This window comes from Saccoglossus kowalevskii, chromosome 3 (genome assembly GCF_978046115.1).
Source record: "Saccoglossus kowalevskii chromosome 3, keSacKowa6.1, whole genome shotgun sequence".
NCBI classification, from domain to species: domain Eukaryota; kingdom Metazoa; phylum Hemichordata; class Enteropneusta; family Harrimaniidae; genus Saccoglossus; species Saccoglossus kowalevskii.
Genome location: NC_140643.1, coordinates 11,561,709 through 11,580,270, shown reverse-complemented (window position 1 = coordinate 11,580,270; position 18,562 = coordinate 11,561,709). Strand labels below are relative to the sequence as shown.

The following is an 18,562-nucleotide window of genomic DNA, read 5'->3' as shown; positions in this document are numbered from 1 at the left end:
GAAAATTATGCAAATGAGATGCAAAACAAAATTTAAAAAAATTCTAAAAAAAAAAGTCACGTGACCGCTAAAGTTTTTTTTGATGACATTTGTAGCCCTTGTCGCACTGCTACTATCATAAAAAAATTGGAGCACTCAGACCCTGAGAAAGGTGCGCAATTCGGCATTGAAAATTTCGCTTTTAATCCAAGATGGCGGCCTGGTCATGTGACCTATGTGTCTGAACTTAGGATATGCACCAGATCTCATACAGCTTTACCACTGTGGCAAGTATGGAACTGATCGGTCCAACGGTGTTGACATAAAGCGTGACCAAAAATTTAGGCGGAAGAATAATAATAATAAATATAGCTGCAGAGCAGCTATTAACGGCTTTCAAGAAAAAGGACCATAACACTATTAAATTTGGAAAAAAAAAGTTTGAAGATTTGATTTGTGCAATGTATATACATGTAGGTTACATGACGTTCTGGCCCAATGCCTTCATTATAGCGCTATTTCTATGTCTCTAAATTCAATAGTGCTCGAGATATTGTATATATGCATATTTAATGAGTTCTATGACCATATATGGTCAACGGATATGTTGGCCAATTCTCTTTCCATTGCCTTCAATATAGCGTTGGTAGCCTCTCTGTACATGCAATACTGCTTGAAATATTAGAGACATGCATATTTAATGAGATCTATGACCATATATGGTCAACGGATATGTTTGCCAATCTCTTTTCTATTTCCTTGAATATAGTGTTTGTTCCATGTTTGTACATGGAATAGCGCTTGAGATATTCGAGACATGCATATTTAATGAGTTCTATGACCATATATGGTCAACGGATATGTTGGCCAATTTTCTTGTCCATTCCCTTCAATATATCATTGGTACCATGTTTATACTTGCAATGGTGCTTGAGACACTGGAGACATGCATATTTAATGAGTTCTATGACCATATATGGTCAACGAATATGTTGGTCAATTTTCTTGTCTATTGCCTTCGGTATACTGTTAGTTCCATGTTTGTACATGCAATAGTGCTTGAGATATTGGAGACATGCATATTTAATGAGTTATATGACCATATATGGTCATGAAACACGTTGACAATTTCTCTTGTCCAAAGCCTTCAATATAGCAATGGTTCCATGTCTGTATGTGCAATAGTGCCTGAGATATTATAGGTATGCATATTTAATGAGGTATATGACCTTATATGGTCAACGAATATGTTGGCTCATTCTCTTGACCATTTCCTTCAATATAGCGTCAGTTTCACGTTTGTACATGCAATAGTGCTTGAGATATAAGAGACATGCATATTTAATGAGTTCTATGACCATATATGGTCAACGAATATTTTGGCCAATTCTCTTGTCTGTTGCCTTCAATATACCGTTAGTTCCATGTTTGTACATGCAATAGTTTTTGAGATACAAGAGACATGCATATTTAATGAGTTTCAAGATGGCGGCCGAACCACGTGACTAATCGAAAATCTGTTCCAGTCACTTTTAATGGCATGACATGTAGAAGGTATATACAAATTTTCAGGCAAAATGGTGCAGCCGTTTCAGAGAAGAAGTCGTTTGAAGTTGGCGGAAGAATAATAATAATAATAAATATAGCTGCAGAGCAGCTATTAACGGCTTTCAAGAAAAGGGACCATAACACTATTAAATTTGGAAAAAAAAGTTTGAAGATTTGATTTGTGCAATGTATATACGTGTAGGTTACATGACGTTCTGGCCCAATGCCTTCATTATAGCGCTATTTCTATGTCTCTAACTTCAATAGTGCTCAAGATATTGTATATATGCATATTGAATGAGTTCTATGACCATATATGGTCAACGGATATGTTGGCCAATTCTCTTTCCATTGCCTTCAATATAGCGTTGGTACCCTGTCTGTACATGCAATACTGCTTGAAATATTAGAGACATGCATAATTAATGAGATCTATGACCATATATGGTCAACGGATATGTTTGCCAATTCTCTTTTCTATTTCCTTCAATATAGTGTTTGTTCCATGTTTGTACATGGAATAGCGCTTGAGATATTCGAGACATGCATATTTAATGAGTTCTATGACCATATATGGTCAACGGATATGTTGGCCAATTTTCTTGTCCATTGCCTTCAATATATCATTGGTACCATGTTTATACTTGCAATGGTGCTTGAGACACTGGAGACATGCATATTTAATGAGTTCTATGACCATATATGGTCAACGAATATGTTGGTCAATTTTCTTGTCCATTGCCTTCGGTATACTGTTAGTTCCATGTTTGTACATGCAATAGTGCTTGAGATATTGGAGACATGCATATTTAATGAGTTATATGACCATATATGGTCATGAAACACGTTGACAATTTCTCTTGTCCAAAGCCTTCAATATAGCAATGGTTCCATGTCTGTATGTGCAATAGTGCCTGAGATATTATAGGTATGCATATTTAATGAGGTATATGACCTTATATGGTCAACGAATATGTTGGCTCATTCTCGTGACCATTTCCTTCAATATAGCGTCAGTTTCACGTTTGTACATGCAATAGTGCTTGAGATATAAGAGACATGCATATTTAATGAGTTCTATGACCATATATGGTCAACGAATATTTTGGCCAATTCTCTTGTCCGTTGCCTTCAATATACCGTTAGTTCCATGTTTGTACATGCAATAGTTTTTGAGATACAAGAGACATGCATATTTAATGAGTTCCAAGATGGCGGCCGAACCACGTGACTAATCGAAAATCTGTTTCAGTCACTTTTAATGGCATGACATGTAGAAGGTATATACAAATTTTCAGGCAAAACGGTCCAGCCGTTTCAGAGAAGAAGTCGTTTGAAGTTGGCGGAAGAATAATAATAATAATAATAATAAACATAACAAAAACAATAGGCTTTCAAGCCTGAAGGGACTTGAAAGCCTAAATATAGCTGCAGAGCAGCTATTAACGGCTTTCAAGAAAAAAGGATTCATAACACCATTAAATTTGGAAAAAAAGGTTTGAAGATTTGACTTGTGTAATGTATATACGTGTAGGTTACACGACGTTCTGGCCCAATGCCTGCATTATAGCGATATTTCCATGTCTTTAACATCAATAGTGCTTGAGATATTATATATACGCATATCTAATGAGTTCTATGACCATATATGGTCAACGGATATGTTGGCCAATTCTCTTTTCCATTGCCTTCAATATAGCGTTGGTACCGTGTCTGTACATGCAATACTGCTTGAAATATTAGAGACATGCATATTTAATGAGATCTATGACCATATATGGTCAACGGATATGTTGGCCAATTCTCTTTTCTATTTCCTTCAATATAGTGTTTGTTCCATGTTTGTACATGGAATAGCGCTTGAGATATTAGAGACATGCATATTAAATGAGTTATATGACCATATATGGTCAACGGACATGTTGGCCAATTGTCTTTCCCAGTGCCTTCAATATAGCATTGGTTCCATGTTTATACATGCAATAGTGCTTGTGATATTGGAGACATGCATATTTAATGAGTTATATGACCATATATGGCCATTGAACATGTTGACAATTTCTCTTGTACAAAGCCTTCAATATAGCAATGGTTCCATGTCTGTATGTGCAATAGTGTCTGATATATTATAGATATGCATATTTAATGAGGTATATGACCTTATATGGTCAACGAATATGTTGGCTCATTCTCTTGACTATTACCTTCAATATAGCGTTAGTTTCACGTTTGTACATGCAATAGCGCTTGAGATATAAGAGACATGCATATTTAATGAGTTCTATGACCATATATAGTCAACGGATATGTTGGCCAATTTTCTTGTCCATTGCCTTCAATATATCATTGGTACCATGTTTATACTTGCAATGGTGCTTGAGATATTGGAAACATGCATATTTAATGAGTTATATGACCATATATGGTCAACGAATATGTTGGTCAATTTTCTTGTCCATTGCCTTCGGTATACTGTTAGTTGCATGTTTGTACATGCAATAGTGCTTAAGATATTGCAGACATGCATATTTAATGAGTTATATGACCATAAATGGTCATTGAAGATGTTGACGATTTCTCTTGTCCAAAGCCTTCAATATAGCAATGGTTCCATGTCTGTATGTGCAATAGTGCCTGAGATATTATAGGTATGCATATTTAATGAGGTACATGACCTTATATGGTCAACGAATATGTTGGCTCATTCTCTTGACCATTTCCTTCAATATAGCGTCAGTTTCACGTTTGTACATGCAATAATGCTTGAGATATAAGAGACATGCATATTTAATGAGTTCTATGACCATATATAGTCAACGGATATGTTGGCCAATTTTCTTGTCCATTGCCTTCAATATATCATTGGTACCATGTTTATACTTGCAATGGTGCTTGTGATATTGGAAACATGCATATTTAATGAGTTATATGACCATATATGGTCAACGAATATGTTGGTCAATTTTCTTGTCCATTGCCTTCGGTATACCGTTAGTTGCATGTTTGTACATGCAATAGTGCTTGAGATATTGCAGACATGCATATTTAATGAGTTATATGACCATAAATGGTCATTGAAGATGTTGACGATTTCTCTTGTCCAAAGCCTTCAATATAGCAATGGTTCCATGTCTGTATGTGCAATAGTGCCTGAGATATTATAGGTATGCATATTTAATGAGGTATATGACCTTATATGGTCAACAAATATGTTGGCTCATTCTCTTGACCATTTCCTTCAATATAGCGTCAGTTTCACGTTTGTACATGCAATAATGCTTGAGATATAAGAGACATGCATATTTAATGAGTTCTATGACCAAATATGGTCAACGAATATTTTGGCCAATTCTCTTGTCCGTTGCCTTCAATATACCATTAGTTCCATGTTTGTACATGCAATAGTTTTTGAGATACAAGAGACATGCATATTTAATGAGTTCCAAGATGGCGGCCGAACCACGTGACTAATCGAAAATCTGTTTCAGTCACTTTTAATGGCATGACATGTAGAAGGTATATACAAATTTTCAGGCAAAACGGTCCAGCCGTTTCAGAGAAGAAGTCGTTTGAAGTTGGCGGAATAATAATAATAATAATAATAATAATAATAATAATAATAAACATAACAAAAACAATAGGCTTTCAAGCCTGAAGGGACTTGAAAGCCTAAATATAGCTGCAGAGCAGCTATTAACGGCTTTCAAGCCTGAAGGGCCATAACACCATTAAATTTGAAAAAAAAAGTTTGAAGATTTGATTTGTGCAATGTATATACGTATAGGTTACACGATGTTCTGGCCCAATGTCTTCATTATAATGCTATTTCCATGTCTCTAACTTCAATAGTGCTCGAGATATTATATATGCATATTTAATGAGTTCTATGACCATATATGGTCAACAGATATTTTGGCCAATTCTCTTTTCCATTGCCTTCAATATAGCGTTGGTACCCTGTCTGTACATGCAATACTGCTTGAAATACTAGAGACATGCATATTTAATGAGTTATATGACCATATATGGTCAACGGATGTGTTGGCCAATTCTCTTTTCTATTGCCTTCAATATAGTGTTTGTTCCATGTTTGTCAATGGAATAGCGCTTGAGATATTAGAGACATGCATATTAAATGAGTTCTATGACCATATATAGTCAACGGATATGTTGGCCAATTTTTTTGTCCATTGCCTTCAATATATCATTGGTACCATGTTTATACTTGCAATGGTGCTTGAGATATTGGAGACATGTATATTTAATGAGTTCTATGACCATATATGGTCAACGAATATGTTGGTCAATTTTCTTGTCCATTGCCTTCGGTATACCGTTAGTTCTATGTTTATACTTGCAATGGTGCATGAGATATTGGAGACATGCATATTTAATGACTTCTATGACCATATATGGTCAACGAATATGTTGGTCAATTTTCTTGTCCATTGCCTTCGGTATACCGTTAGTTCCATTTTTGTACATGCAATAGTGCTTGAGATATTGGAGACATGCATATTTAATGAGTTATATGACCATATATGGTCATTGAAGATGTTGACAATTTCTCTTGTCCAAAGCCTTCAATATAGCAATGGTTCCATGTCTGTATGTGCAATAGTGCCTGAGATATTATAGGTATGCATATTTAATGAGGTATATGACCTTATATGGTCAACACATATGTTGGCTCATTCTCTTGACCATTTCCTTCAATATAGCGTCAGTTTCACGTTTGTACATGCAATAGTGCTTGAGATATTGGAGACATGCATATTTAATGAGTTATATGACCATATATGGTCATTGAAGATGTTGACAATTTCTCTTGTCCAAAGCCTTCAATATAGCAATGGTTCCATGTCTGTATGTGCAATAGTGCCTGAGATATTATAGGTATGCATATTTAATGAGGTATATGACCTTATATGGTCAACACATATGTTGGCTCATTCTCTTGACCATTTCCTTCAATATAGCGTCAGTTTCACGTTTGTACATGCAATAGTGCTTGAGATATAAGAGACATGCATATTTAATGAGTTCTATGACCATATATGGTCAACGAATATTTTGGCCAATTCTCTTGTCCGTTGCCTTCAACATACCGTTAGTTCCATGTTTGTACATGCAATAGTTTTGGAGATACAAGAGACATGCATATTTAATGAGTTCCAAGATGGCGGCCGAACCACGTGACTAATCAAAAATCTGTTTCAGTCACTTTTAATGGCATGACATGTAGAAGGTATATACAAATTTTCAGGCAAAACGGTCCAGCCATTTCAGAGAAGAAGTCGTTTGAAGTTGGCGGAAGAATAATAATAATAATAATAATAATAATAATAATAATAATAATAATAAATATAGCTGCAGAGCAGCTATTAACGGCTTTCAAGAAAAAGGAGTCATAACACCATTAAATTTGGGGAAAAAAAGTTTGAAGATTTGATTTGTGCAATGTATATACGTGTAGGTTACAGGACGTTCTGGCCCAATGTCTTCATTATAGCGCTATTTCCATGTCTCTAACTTCAATAGTTCTCGAGATATTATAAATATGCATATTTAATGAGTTCTATGACCATATATGGTCAACGGATATGTTGGCCAATTCTCTTTTCCATTGCCTTCAATATAGCGTTGGTACCCTGTCTGTACATGCAATACTGCTTGAAATATTAGACATGCATATTTAATGAGTTCTATGACCATATATGGTCAACGGATATGTTGGCCAATTCTCTTTTCTATTGCCTTCAATATAGTGTTTGTTCCATGTTTGTACATGGAATAGCGCTTGAGATATTAGAGACATGCATATTAAATGAGTTCTATGACCATATATGGTCAACGGATATGTTGGCCAATTTTCTTGTCCATTGCCTTCAATATATCATTGGTACCATGTTTATACTTGCAATGGTGCTTGAGATATTGGAGACATGCATATTTAATGAGTTCTATGACCATATATGGTCAACGAATATGTTGGTCAATTTTCTTGTCCATTGCCTTCGGTATACCGTTAGTTCCATGTTTGTACATGCAATAGTGCTTGAGATATTGGAGACATGCATATTTAATGAGTTATATGACCATATATTTGGCATTGAAGATGTTGACAATTTCTCTAGTCCAAAGCCTTCAATATAGCAATGGTTCCATGTATGTATGTGCAATAGTGCCAGAGATATTATAGGTATGCATATTTAATGAGGTATATGACCTTATATGGTCAACGAATATGTTGGCTCATTCTCTTGACCATGTCCTTCAATATAGCGTCAGTTTCACGTTTGTACATGCAATAGTGCTTGAGATATAAGAGACATGCATATTTAATGAGTTCTATGACCATATATGGTCAACGAATATTTTGGCCAATTCTCTTGTCCGTTGCCTTCAATATACCGTTAGTTCCATGTTTGTACATGCAATAGTTTTTGAGATACAAGAGAGAATCATATTTAATGAGTTCCAAGATGGCGGCCGAACCACGTGACTAATCGAAAATCTGTTTCAGTCACTTTTAATGGCATGACATGTAGAAGGTATATACAAATTTTCAGGCAAAACGGTCCAGCCGTTTCAGAGAAGAAGTCGTTTGAAGTTGGCGGAAGAATAATAATAATAATAATAATAATAATAATAATAATAATAATAATAATAATAATAAACATAACAAAAACAATAGGCTTTCAAGCCTGAAGGGACTTGAAAGCCTAATAATAATAATAAATATAGCTGCGTTGCAGCAATGTCGGGTTTCGAGCCCACTGACTTATTAGCAGCGTTCCAAAATCAGCATCATTGACAATAATATATTAAAGGAAATTGCATGGCCTTCATACTAAACATGTTGCATGTTCCTGTCTGTAACAGTGCTTAATGTATTACAATCTTGCATATTTAATGATGTCCCATGACCATATATGGTCATCGGATGTTTTTGTCAGCTGTGTTGTGCAATAACTTCAATATTGCATTGGTTGCATTTTCCTATCTGTAACAGTGCTTGAGATATAACATTTATGCATATTTGATGAGGTCACATGACCATATGTGGTCATCACATTAGTTAGTCACATCTCTTGTTCCATAGATTCGATATTGCACAGGTTGCATGTTCCCGTCTGTAACAGTGCTTGAGTTATTACATTTATGCATATTTAACGATGTCACATGACCGTGTATGGGCATCAGATGTGTTAGTCACATATCTTGTCTCATAGCTTCGATATTGCACAGGTTGTGTGTTTCTATCTGTTACCGTGTTTCAAATATAACATTTATGCATATTTGATGAGGTCACATGACCATATATGGTCATCACATTAGTTAGTCACATCTCTTGTTCCATAGATTCGATATTGCACAGGTTGCATGTTCCCGTCTGTAATAGTGCTTGAGTTATTACATTTATGCTTATTTGATGAGGTCACATGACCATATATGGTCATCGGATATGTTAGTGACTTCTGTTGTGCAATAGCTTCAATATTGCACGGGTTGCATGTTCCTATCTGTAACAGTGCTTGAGTTATTACATTTATGCATATTTGATGAAATTACATGACCATATATGGTCATCACATTAGTTAGCCACATCTCTTGTCTCATAGCTTCGATATTGCATAGGTTGCATGTCTCTATCTGTGATTCTGCTTGAGATATTACAATTATGCATATTTAATGACGTCACATGACCATATACGGTCATCACATTAGTTACTCACATCTCATGTCCCACAGCTTCGATTTTGCACAGGTTGCATGTTCATGTCTGTAACAGTGCTTGAGATAATTCAATTATGCATATTTAATGAAGTCACATGACCATATATGGTCATCACATTAGTTAGTCACATCTCTTGACCCATACCTTCGATATTGCACAGGTTGCATGTCCCTAACTCTTGCAGTGCTTGATAAATTACATTTATGCATATTCAATGAGGTCACATGACCATATATGGTCATCGTGTTTGTTAGTAAAATTTCATGTACCATCACTTCAATATTGCACTGGTTGCATGTTCCCGTCTGTAACTGTGCTTGAGTTATTACATTTATGCATATTTGATGAAGTCACATGACCATATATGGTCATCACATTAGTTAGTAACATCTCGTGTCTTATAGCTTCGATATTGCACAGGTTGCATGTCCCTATCTGTAACAGTGCTTGATATATTACATTTATGCATATTTAATGAGATCACATGACCATATATGGTCATCTTGTTTGTTAGTAGAATTTCATGTACCATCACTTCAATATTGCACTAGTTGCATGTTCCTAACTGTAACAGTGCTTAAGATATTGCAATTATGTCTATAAAATGAGGTCACGTGACCATATAAAAGAACAAAAAAATATGAAAAAACATTCTAAAATCTTCTTATAAAAAACGGCTAATCGCCTGGACTTCCATATTTTGGAATTAAATACTATGTCATATGATCTTTCAAAGTTATTCAGGGTTAGTTGATTTGTCGAAAATTATGCAAATGAGATGCAAAACAAAATTTAAAAAAATTCTAAAAAAAAAAGTCACGTGACCGCTAAAGTTTTTTTTGATGAAATTTGTAGCCCTTGTCGCACTGCTACTATCATAAAAAAATTGGAGCACTCAGACCCTCAGAAAGGTGCGCAATTCGGCATTGAAAATTTCGCCTTTAATCCAAGATGGCGGCCTGGTCATGTGACCTATGTGTCTGAACTTAGGATATGCACCAGATCTCATACAGCTTTACCATTGTGGCAAGTATGGAACTGATCGGTCCAACGGTGTTGACATAAAGCGTGACCAAAAATTTAGGCGGAAGAATAATAATAATAATAATAATAATAATAATAATAAACGGAACAATTACAATAGGGTTTCGACCAAATGGGCTCGAAACCCTAAATATAGCTGCAGAGCAGCTATTAACGGCTTTCAAGCCTGAAGGGCCATAACACCATTAAATTTGAAAAAAAAAGTTTGAAGATTTGATTTGTGCAATGTATATACGTATAGGTTACACGATGTTCTGGCCCAATGTCTTCATTATAATGCTATTTCCATGTCTCTAACTTCAATAGTGCTCGAGATATTATATATGCATATTTAATGAGTTCTATGACCATATATGGTCAACAGATATTTTGGCCAATTCTCTTTTCCATTGCCTTCAATATAGCGTTGGTACCCTGTCTGTACATGCAATACTGCTTGAAATACTAGAGACATGCATATTTAATGAGTTATATGACCATATATGGTCAACGGATGTGTTGGCCAATTCTCTTTTCTATTGCCTTCAATATAGTGTTTGTTCCATGTTTGTCAATGGAATAGCGCTTGAGATATTAGAGACATGCATATTAAATGAGTTCTATGACCATATATAGTCAACGGATATGTTGGCCAATTTTTTTGTCCATTGCCTTCAATATATCATTGGTACCATGTTTATACTTGCAATGGTGCTTGAGATATTGGAGACATGTATATTTAATGAGTTCTATGACCATATATGGTCAACGAATATGTTGGTCAATTTTCTTGTCCATTGCCTTCGGTATACCGTTAGTTCTATGTTTATACTTGCAATGGTGCATGAGATATTGGAGACATGCATATTTAATGACTTCTATGACCATATATGGTCAACGAATATGTTGGTCAATTTTCTTGTCCATTGCCTTCGGTATACCGTTAGTTCCATTTTTGTACATGCAATAGTGCTTGAGATATTGGAGACATGCATATTTAATGAGTTATATGACCATATATGGTCATTGAAGATGTTGACAATTTCTCTTGTCCAAAGCCTTCAATATAGCAATGGTTCCATGTCTGTATGTGCAATAGTGCCTGAGATATTATAGGTATGCATATTTAATGAGGTATATGACCTTATATGGTCAACACATATGTTGGCTCATTCTCTTGACCATTTCCTTCAATATAGCGTCAGTTTCACGTTTGTACATGCAATAGTGCTTGAGATATAAGAGACATGCATATTTAATGAGTTCTATGACCATATATGGTCAACGAATATTTTGGCCAATTCTCTTGTCCGTTGCCTTCAACATACCGTTAGTTCCATGTTTGTACATGCAATAGTTTTGGAGATACAAGAGACATGCATATTTAATGAGTTCCAAGATGGCGGCCGAACCACGTGACTAATCAAAAATCTGTTTCAGTCACTTTTAATGGCATGACATGTAGAAGGTATATACAAATTTTCAGGCAAAACGGTCCAGCCATTTCAGAGAAGAAGTCGTTTGAAGTTGGCGGAAGAATAATAATAATAATAAATATAGCTGCAGAGCAGCTATTAACGGCTTTCAAGAAGGAGGGCCATAACACCATTAAATTTGAAAAAAAAAAAGTTTTAAGATTTGATTTGCGCAATGTATATACGTGTAGGTTACATGACGTTATGGCCCAATGCCTTCATTATAGCGCTATTTCCATGTCTCTAACTTCAATAGTGTTCGAGATATTATACAGATGTATATTTAATGAGTTCCATGGCTATATATGGTCAAAGGATATGTTGGCCAATTCTCTTTTCCACTGCCTTCAATACAGCGTTGGTACCCTGTCTGTACATGCTATAGTGCTTGAAATATTAGAGACATGCATATTTAATGAGTTATATGACCATATATGGTCAACGGATATGTTGGTCAATTCTCTATGCTATTTTCCTTCAATATAGTGTTTGTTCCATGTTTGTACATGGGATAGCGCTTGAGATATTAGAGACATGCATATTAAATGAGTTATATGACCATATATGGTCAATGGATATGTTGGCCAATTCTCTTTGCTATTGCCTTCAATATAGCATTGGTACCATGTTTATACATGCAATAGTGCTTGAGATATTGGAGACATGCATATTTAATGAGTTATATGACCATATATGGCAATTGAACATGTTGACAATTTCTCTTGTCCAAAGCCTTCAATATAGCAATGGTTCCATGTCTGTATGTGCAATAGTGCCTGAGATATTATAGATATGCATATTTAATGAGGTATATGACCTTATATGGTCAACGAATATGTTGGCTCATTCTCTTGACCATTACCTTCAATATAGCGTTAGTTTCACGTTTGTACATGCAATAGTGCTTGAGATATAAGAGACATGCATATTTAATGAGTTCTATAACCATATATGGTCAACAAATATTTTGGCCAATTTTCTTTCCCAGTGCCTTCAATATAGCATTGGTAACATGTTTATACTTGCAATGATGCTTGAGATATTGGAGACATGCATATTTAATGAGTTATATGACCATATATGGTTATTGAAGATGTTGACAATTTCTCTTGTCCAAAGCCTTCAATATAGCATTGGTTCCATGTCTGTATGTGCAATAGTGCCTGAGATATTATAGATATGCATATTTAATGAGTTCTATGACCATATATGGTCAAGGAATATTTTAGCCAATTTATTCTCTTGTGCGTTGCCTTCAATATACCGTTAGTTCCATGTTTGTACATGCAATAGTTTTTGAGATACAAGAGACATGCATATTTAATGAGTTCCAAGATGGCGGCCGAACCACGTGACTAATCGAAAATCTGTTTCAGTCACTTTTAATGGCATGACATGTAGAAGGTATATACAAATTTTCAGGCAAAATGGTCCAGTCGTTTCAGAGAAGAAGTCGTTTGAAGTTGGCGGAAGAATAATAATAATAATAATAAACATAACAAAAACAATAGGCTTTCAAGCCTGAAGGGACTTGAAAGCCTAATAATAATAAATATAGCTGCAGAGCAGCTATTAACGGCTTTCAAGAAAAAGGAGCCATAACACCATTAAATTTGGGGAAAAAAAGATTGAAGATTTGATTTGTGCAATGTATATAGGTGTAGGTTACACGAAGTTCTGGCCCAATGCCTTCATTGTAGCGCTATTTCCATGTCTCTAACTTCAATAGTGCTCGAGATATTATATGCATATTTAATGAGCTCTATGACCATATATAGTCAACGGATATGTTGGCCAATTCTCTTTTCTATTGCCTTCAATATAGTGTTTGTTCCATGTTTGTACATGGAATAGCGCTTGAGATATTAGAGACATGCATATTAAATGAGTTCTATGACCATATATGGTCAACGGATATGTTGGCCAATTTTCTTTCCCAGTGCCTTCAATATAGCATTGGTACCATGTTTACACTTGCAATGGTGCTTGAAATATTGGAGACATGCATATTTAATGTGTTCTATAACCATATATGGTCAACGAATATGTTGACAATTTCTCTTGTCCAAAGCCTTCAGTATACCGTTAGTTCCATGTTTGTACATGCAATGGTACATGAGATATTGGAGACATGCATATTTAATGAGTTATATGACCATATATAGTCATTGAACATGTTGACAATTTCTCTTGTCCAAAGCCTTCAATATAGCAATGGTTCCATGCCTGTATGTGCAATAGAGCCTGAGATATTATAGATATGCATATTTAATGAGGTATATGACCTTATATGGTCAACGAATATGGTGCCTCATTCTCTTGACCATTACCTTCAATATAGCGTAAGTTTCACGTTTGTACATGCAATAGTGCTTGAGATATAAGAGACATGCACATTTAATGAGTTCTATGACCATATATGGTCAACGAATATTTTGGCCAATTCTCTTGTCCATTGCCTTTAATATACCGTTAGTTTCACGTTTGTACATGCAATAGTGCTTGAGATATAAGAGACATGCATATTTAATGAGTTCTATGACCATATATGGACAACGAATATTTTGGCCAATTCTCTTGTCCGTTGCCTTTAATATACCGTTAGTTTCACGTTTGTACATGCAATAGTGCTTGAGATATAAGAGACATGCATATTTAATGAGTTCTATGACCATATATGGACAACGAATATTTTGGCCAATTCTCTTGTCCGTTGCCTTTAATATACCGTTAGTTTCACGTTTGTACATGCAATAGTGCTTGAGATATAAGAGACATGCATATTTAATGAGTTCTATGACCATATATGGTCAATGAATATTTTGGCCAATTCTCTTGTCCGTTGCCTTTAATATACCGTTAGTTCCATGTTCGTACATGCAATAGTTTTTGAGTTACAAGAGACATGCATATTTAATGAGTTCCAACATGGCGGCCGAACCACGTGACTAATCGAAAATCTGCTTCAGTCACTTTTAATGGCATGACATGTAGAAGGTATATACAAATTTTCAGGCAAAATGGTGCAGCCGTTTCAGAGAAGAAGTCGTTTGAAGTTGGCGGAAGAATAATAATAATAATAATAATAAACATAACAAAAACAATAGGCTTTCAAGCCTGAAGGGACTTGAAAGCCTAATAATAATAATAATAATAATAATAATAAACATAACAAAAACAATAGGCTTTCAAGCCTGAAGGGACTTGAAAGCCTAATAATAATAATAATAATAATAAACGGAACAATTACAAAAGGGTTTCGACCAAATGGGCTCGAAACCCTAATAATAATAATAAACGGAACAATTACAAAAGGGTTTCGACCAAATGGGCTCGAAACCCTAATAATAATAATAATAATAATAAACGGAACAATTACAATAGGGTTTCGACCAAATGGGCTCGAAACCCTAAATATAGCTGCATAGCAGCAATCACCGGTTTTCAAGACCATGGCACATGGCCAAGTCACATGCAATGCATGGCCATATATGACTGTTTGCAATAGCCCTGATAATTAACGTTGGTCCCATGTTTGTATATGTGATAGTGTTCGAGATATTATAGCCATGCATATTTAATGAGTTCCATGACCATATATAGTCATCGGGTATGTTTGTCAATTCTCTTGTCCAATGTCTTCAATATAGCATTGGTTCAATGTTCCTACTTGTAACAGTGCCTAAGATATTAGAGACTTGCATATTTAATGAGTTCTATGACCTTATATAGTCATCGAATGTGTTGGTCAATTCTCTTGTCCAATGTCTTCAATATAGATTTGGGTACATGTCTATATCTTTAAAAGTGATCGAGATAATATGGATATGCATATTTAATGAGTTCTATGACCATATATGGTCATCGAATATGTTGGTCAATTCTTTTGTCCAATGTCTTCAATATAGCATTGGTTCCATGTTTGTACTTGCAATAGTGCCTGAGATATTAGAGACATGCATATTTAATGAGTTGCATGACCATATATGGTCATCCAATATTTTGGTCAATTCTCTTGTCATTGGTCTTCAATATAGCGTTAGTTCCATGTTTGTATATACAGTAGTTCTCAATATATGTCAATTCAATGTGTATTGTATATGGGCCCTCCCCCCTTTCCCATAATGCAACATTGCTGACTATTTTATATAAAATGTGAAAAATATTCATAAATCAACTGCTCCAAAACTACTGGTCGCACTTTCATGATTCTTTGATTAATCTGTAGTATGTATGATGTTCTTCAAAATTATGGCGTGGAATTTTGATACGATCAAAATTATGCAAATGAGATGCAAAACAATATTTCAGAAAATTCTAGAAAAAAAAGTCACATGACCGTTCAACTTTTTTTTCATGAAATACGTAGCTCTAGGGTCAATGCTTCTTTTAAGCGAAAGTTTGAGACTCCTAGACCCTCAGAAAGGTGTTTAAATGAGCATGCCATTTTTCGCCTTAAATTCAAAATGGCCGCCGTACCACGTGACCAATATGCGTCATCTTAGGATATGCACTAGATCTCATCAGACTTTACAAACATGTGCAAACATTTTCAAAATATGTGCAACGGTGTTCGAATGGCGCTTAGCGAAAAATCTGGCGGAATAATAATAATAAAAAACATAACAATTACAAAAGGTTTCCAAGACATGTGTCTTGAAAACCTAATAATAATAATAATAAAAAACATAACAATTACAAAAGGTTTCCAAGACATGTGTCTTGAAAACCTAATAATAATAATAATAATAATAAAAAACATAACAATTACAAAAGGTTTCCAAGACATGTGTCTTGAAAACCTAAATATTTCTATTGTACGCCTTCTATGCTCTCTTATCGCATATTTTACAAATGATTTACGAATACAAATGCAAATTTCACAAAGCTGTGACGCTTTTGGAAGTTTCGTGAACATAAATATGTCATTTATAATATTAATATGAATTCTTGCACATATGATTAACCATTTGAAATGGAGGGGAATCTTTTCACGTGTATCCAGAACTTTTTTATTTATACTTTGTTTTCAAAATAGCGATATATGTATCAATACCAAGTTTTATTTTATTTTTAAATCATTTACATTTAAAGCGCCTATAGCTGTAACTATATTTATTTTTATTGAAAATAAAACCTAACAATTCCTGTGTCACCGGTGTCAATTTGTAACGACTATTACCGAAATGCGGACATTGAAGGTACAGCATACAGTATATGCTCTATACTTCTGTTTGTACAATAAATCAGTTGCATGTTTACAGAGGGCGCCATCTATTGAAATCCAAAATTTGACAAACGAACCCGTGGGATTACGGTACATGCGTGTGCCTTGGGCGGAATGTCAATTACGTTGCCATCTTGAGAGGCTAAGCCTCTCTCTGACGGACTCTCGCTGATGATTTTATGTGCCATATCCCATAATAGTGTGCGTCGGTCTTCATCATTTTTCAAGTTTACGGTCCACACTGCGTGACCGAATTTAACAAAATGGCGATGACTCGACCCTTAGTTTTCACCTTGCATTTTTAGTGATATTATATTGGCATTGTGTACTATCACGCGAAATAAGTAATATTTCAGTAATATTTTGTCATCAGTATGAAGCTATATTCAAACAAAAACATGTTCAAAATAACAGCTATTGTCGCTTTAAATATAAATATTAAATAGTAGCTTCTTCTTCTACCGGCCTTCTGCTTCAAAGAAGAATGTTGCTCATCATGTACGACAGAAATTCTTTATTTAACATGGTGAACACATTTTTGCCGCCTTGCAGAATTGTTCCCAGCGAATTTCGCTCACAATTTACCCCAAGACGAGTGGTTGTCCAGAGAGAATATGCGTTACCACAAAAGTCTTTTCCATGACAATAAGACACGAATAAACAAACCTGTCGGTGAGAATTTTACTGAAAATTATGGGCTGAGTTGCGGCTTACTAGTATTTGCAGTACAGGCCGAACATACCGAGGTTGCACTCAGCTGGTACTATGAGTGACCTGGGTATAATGAAGTCAGTGCACAAGACAGTGGAGAAGTATAAGTGAGACGTCATTACACGAAATCTGGTGTTATGAAGTTATAGCCATACACATCAGCTTACCTTGAGAACTATGACTTGCCATATCTTAGTAGATATGTGCCGTATACGTCGTCAATCAAATCTGTATTGATCTAAAGACACTATGATTCTAGGCGACCTTTGCCATTAGTTGTAGCACCCTCTGTGTTGACCTATATATAGTATGAGGGCGCTATTTGAGTGATCAAAAAGATATTAACAATGAGGTACGACTTCTGTGTAAATCATTAGGGACTAACTTGATCTAGTTTAAGGTAAGCATTTTTATTTAGGGTAAGCAATGGACAGTTTATTTAAATTTTAAAGCTCGGCTCCGCAATCCCAGGGATTGCACCAGTGCGTCATGGGAAACGTAATTTGCATGGTCCGTCCAGTTGTTTACTTGGTACATTGCTGTTATCATTTCAACCGAAGGTGTTAATTCCGCCGCGTAAGCTAACATCATGCATTACGCTATTATCCGATTTGAAAGGACTTATTGAATCGCGTTCAACGTTCACTGGGCCCCACAATCTTTTTTAAAGTAGTTTTCTGTGGTTCAACGTGTGCCATAACGTGTCTTGTCGGCTAGGCAATAATGACGTCATGCACCGTGAAAAAAGACTCAAACAAATTAAAAAACAAAACAAAATAACTTCGTGATACAGCAGTGGCACGGGCATACCCAGTTGCCCGACGCCAAATACTTAGTATACACGAATATATATGCGAC

At 35.3% G+C, this 18,562-nt stretch overlaps 1 protein-coding gene across 1 annotated transcript in view; it reads right to left on the bottom strand.

Moving 5' to 3' along the window:
* The window catches only part of LOC100369329 (uncharacterized), a 53,896-nt gene extending 35,909 nt beyond the window's left edge, over positions 1 to 17,987 (bottom strand). Inside the window, exon 1 of the mRNA XM_006818775.3 lies at positions 17,872 to 17,987. Within this exon, the coding sequence (XP_006818838.3) occupies positions 17,872 to 17,893 (22 nt within the window). The 5' untranslated portion in view covers positions 17,894 to 17,987. The remainder of the gene's footprint in view (positions 1 to 17,871) is intronic.
* Positions 17,988 to 18,562: the final 575 nt, after the last annotated feature.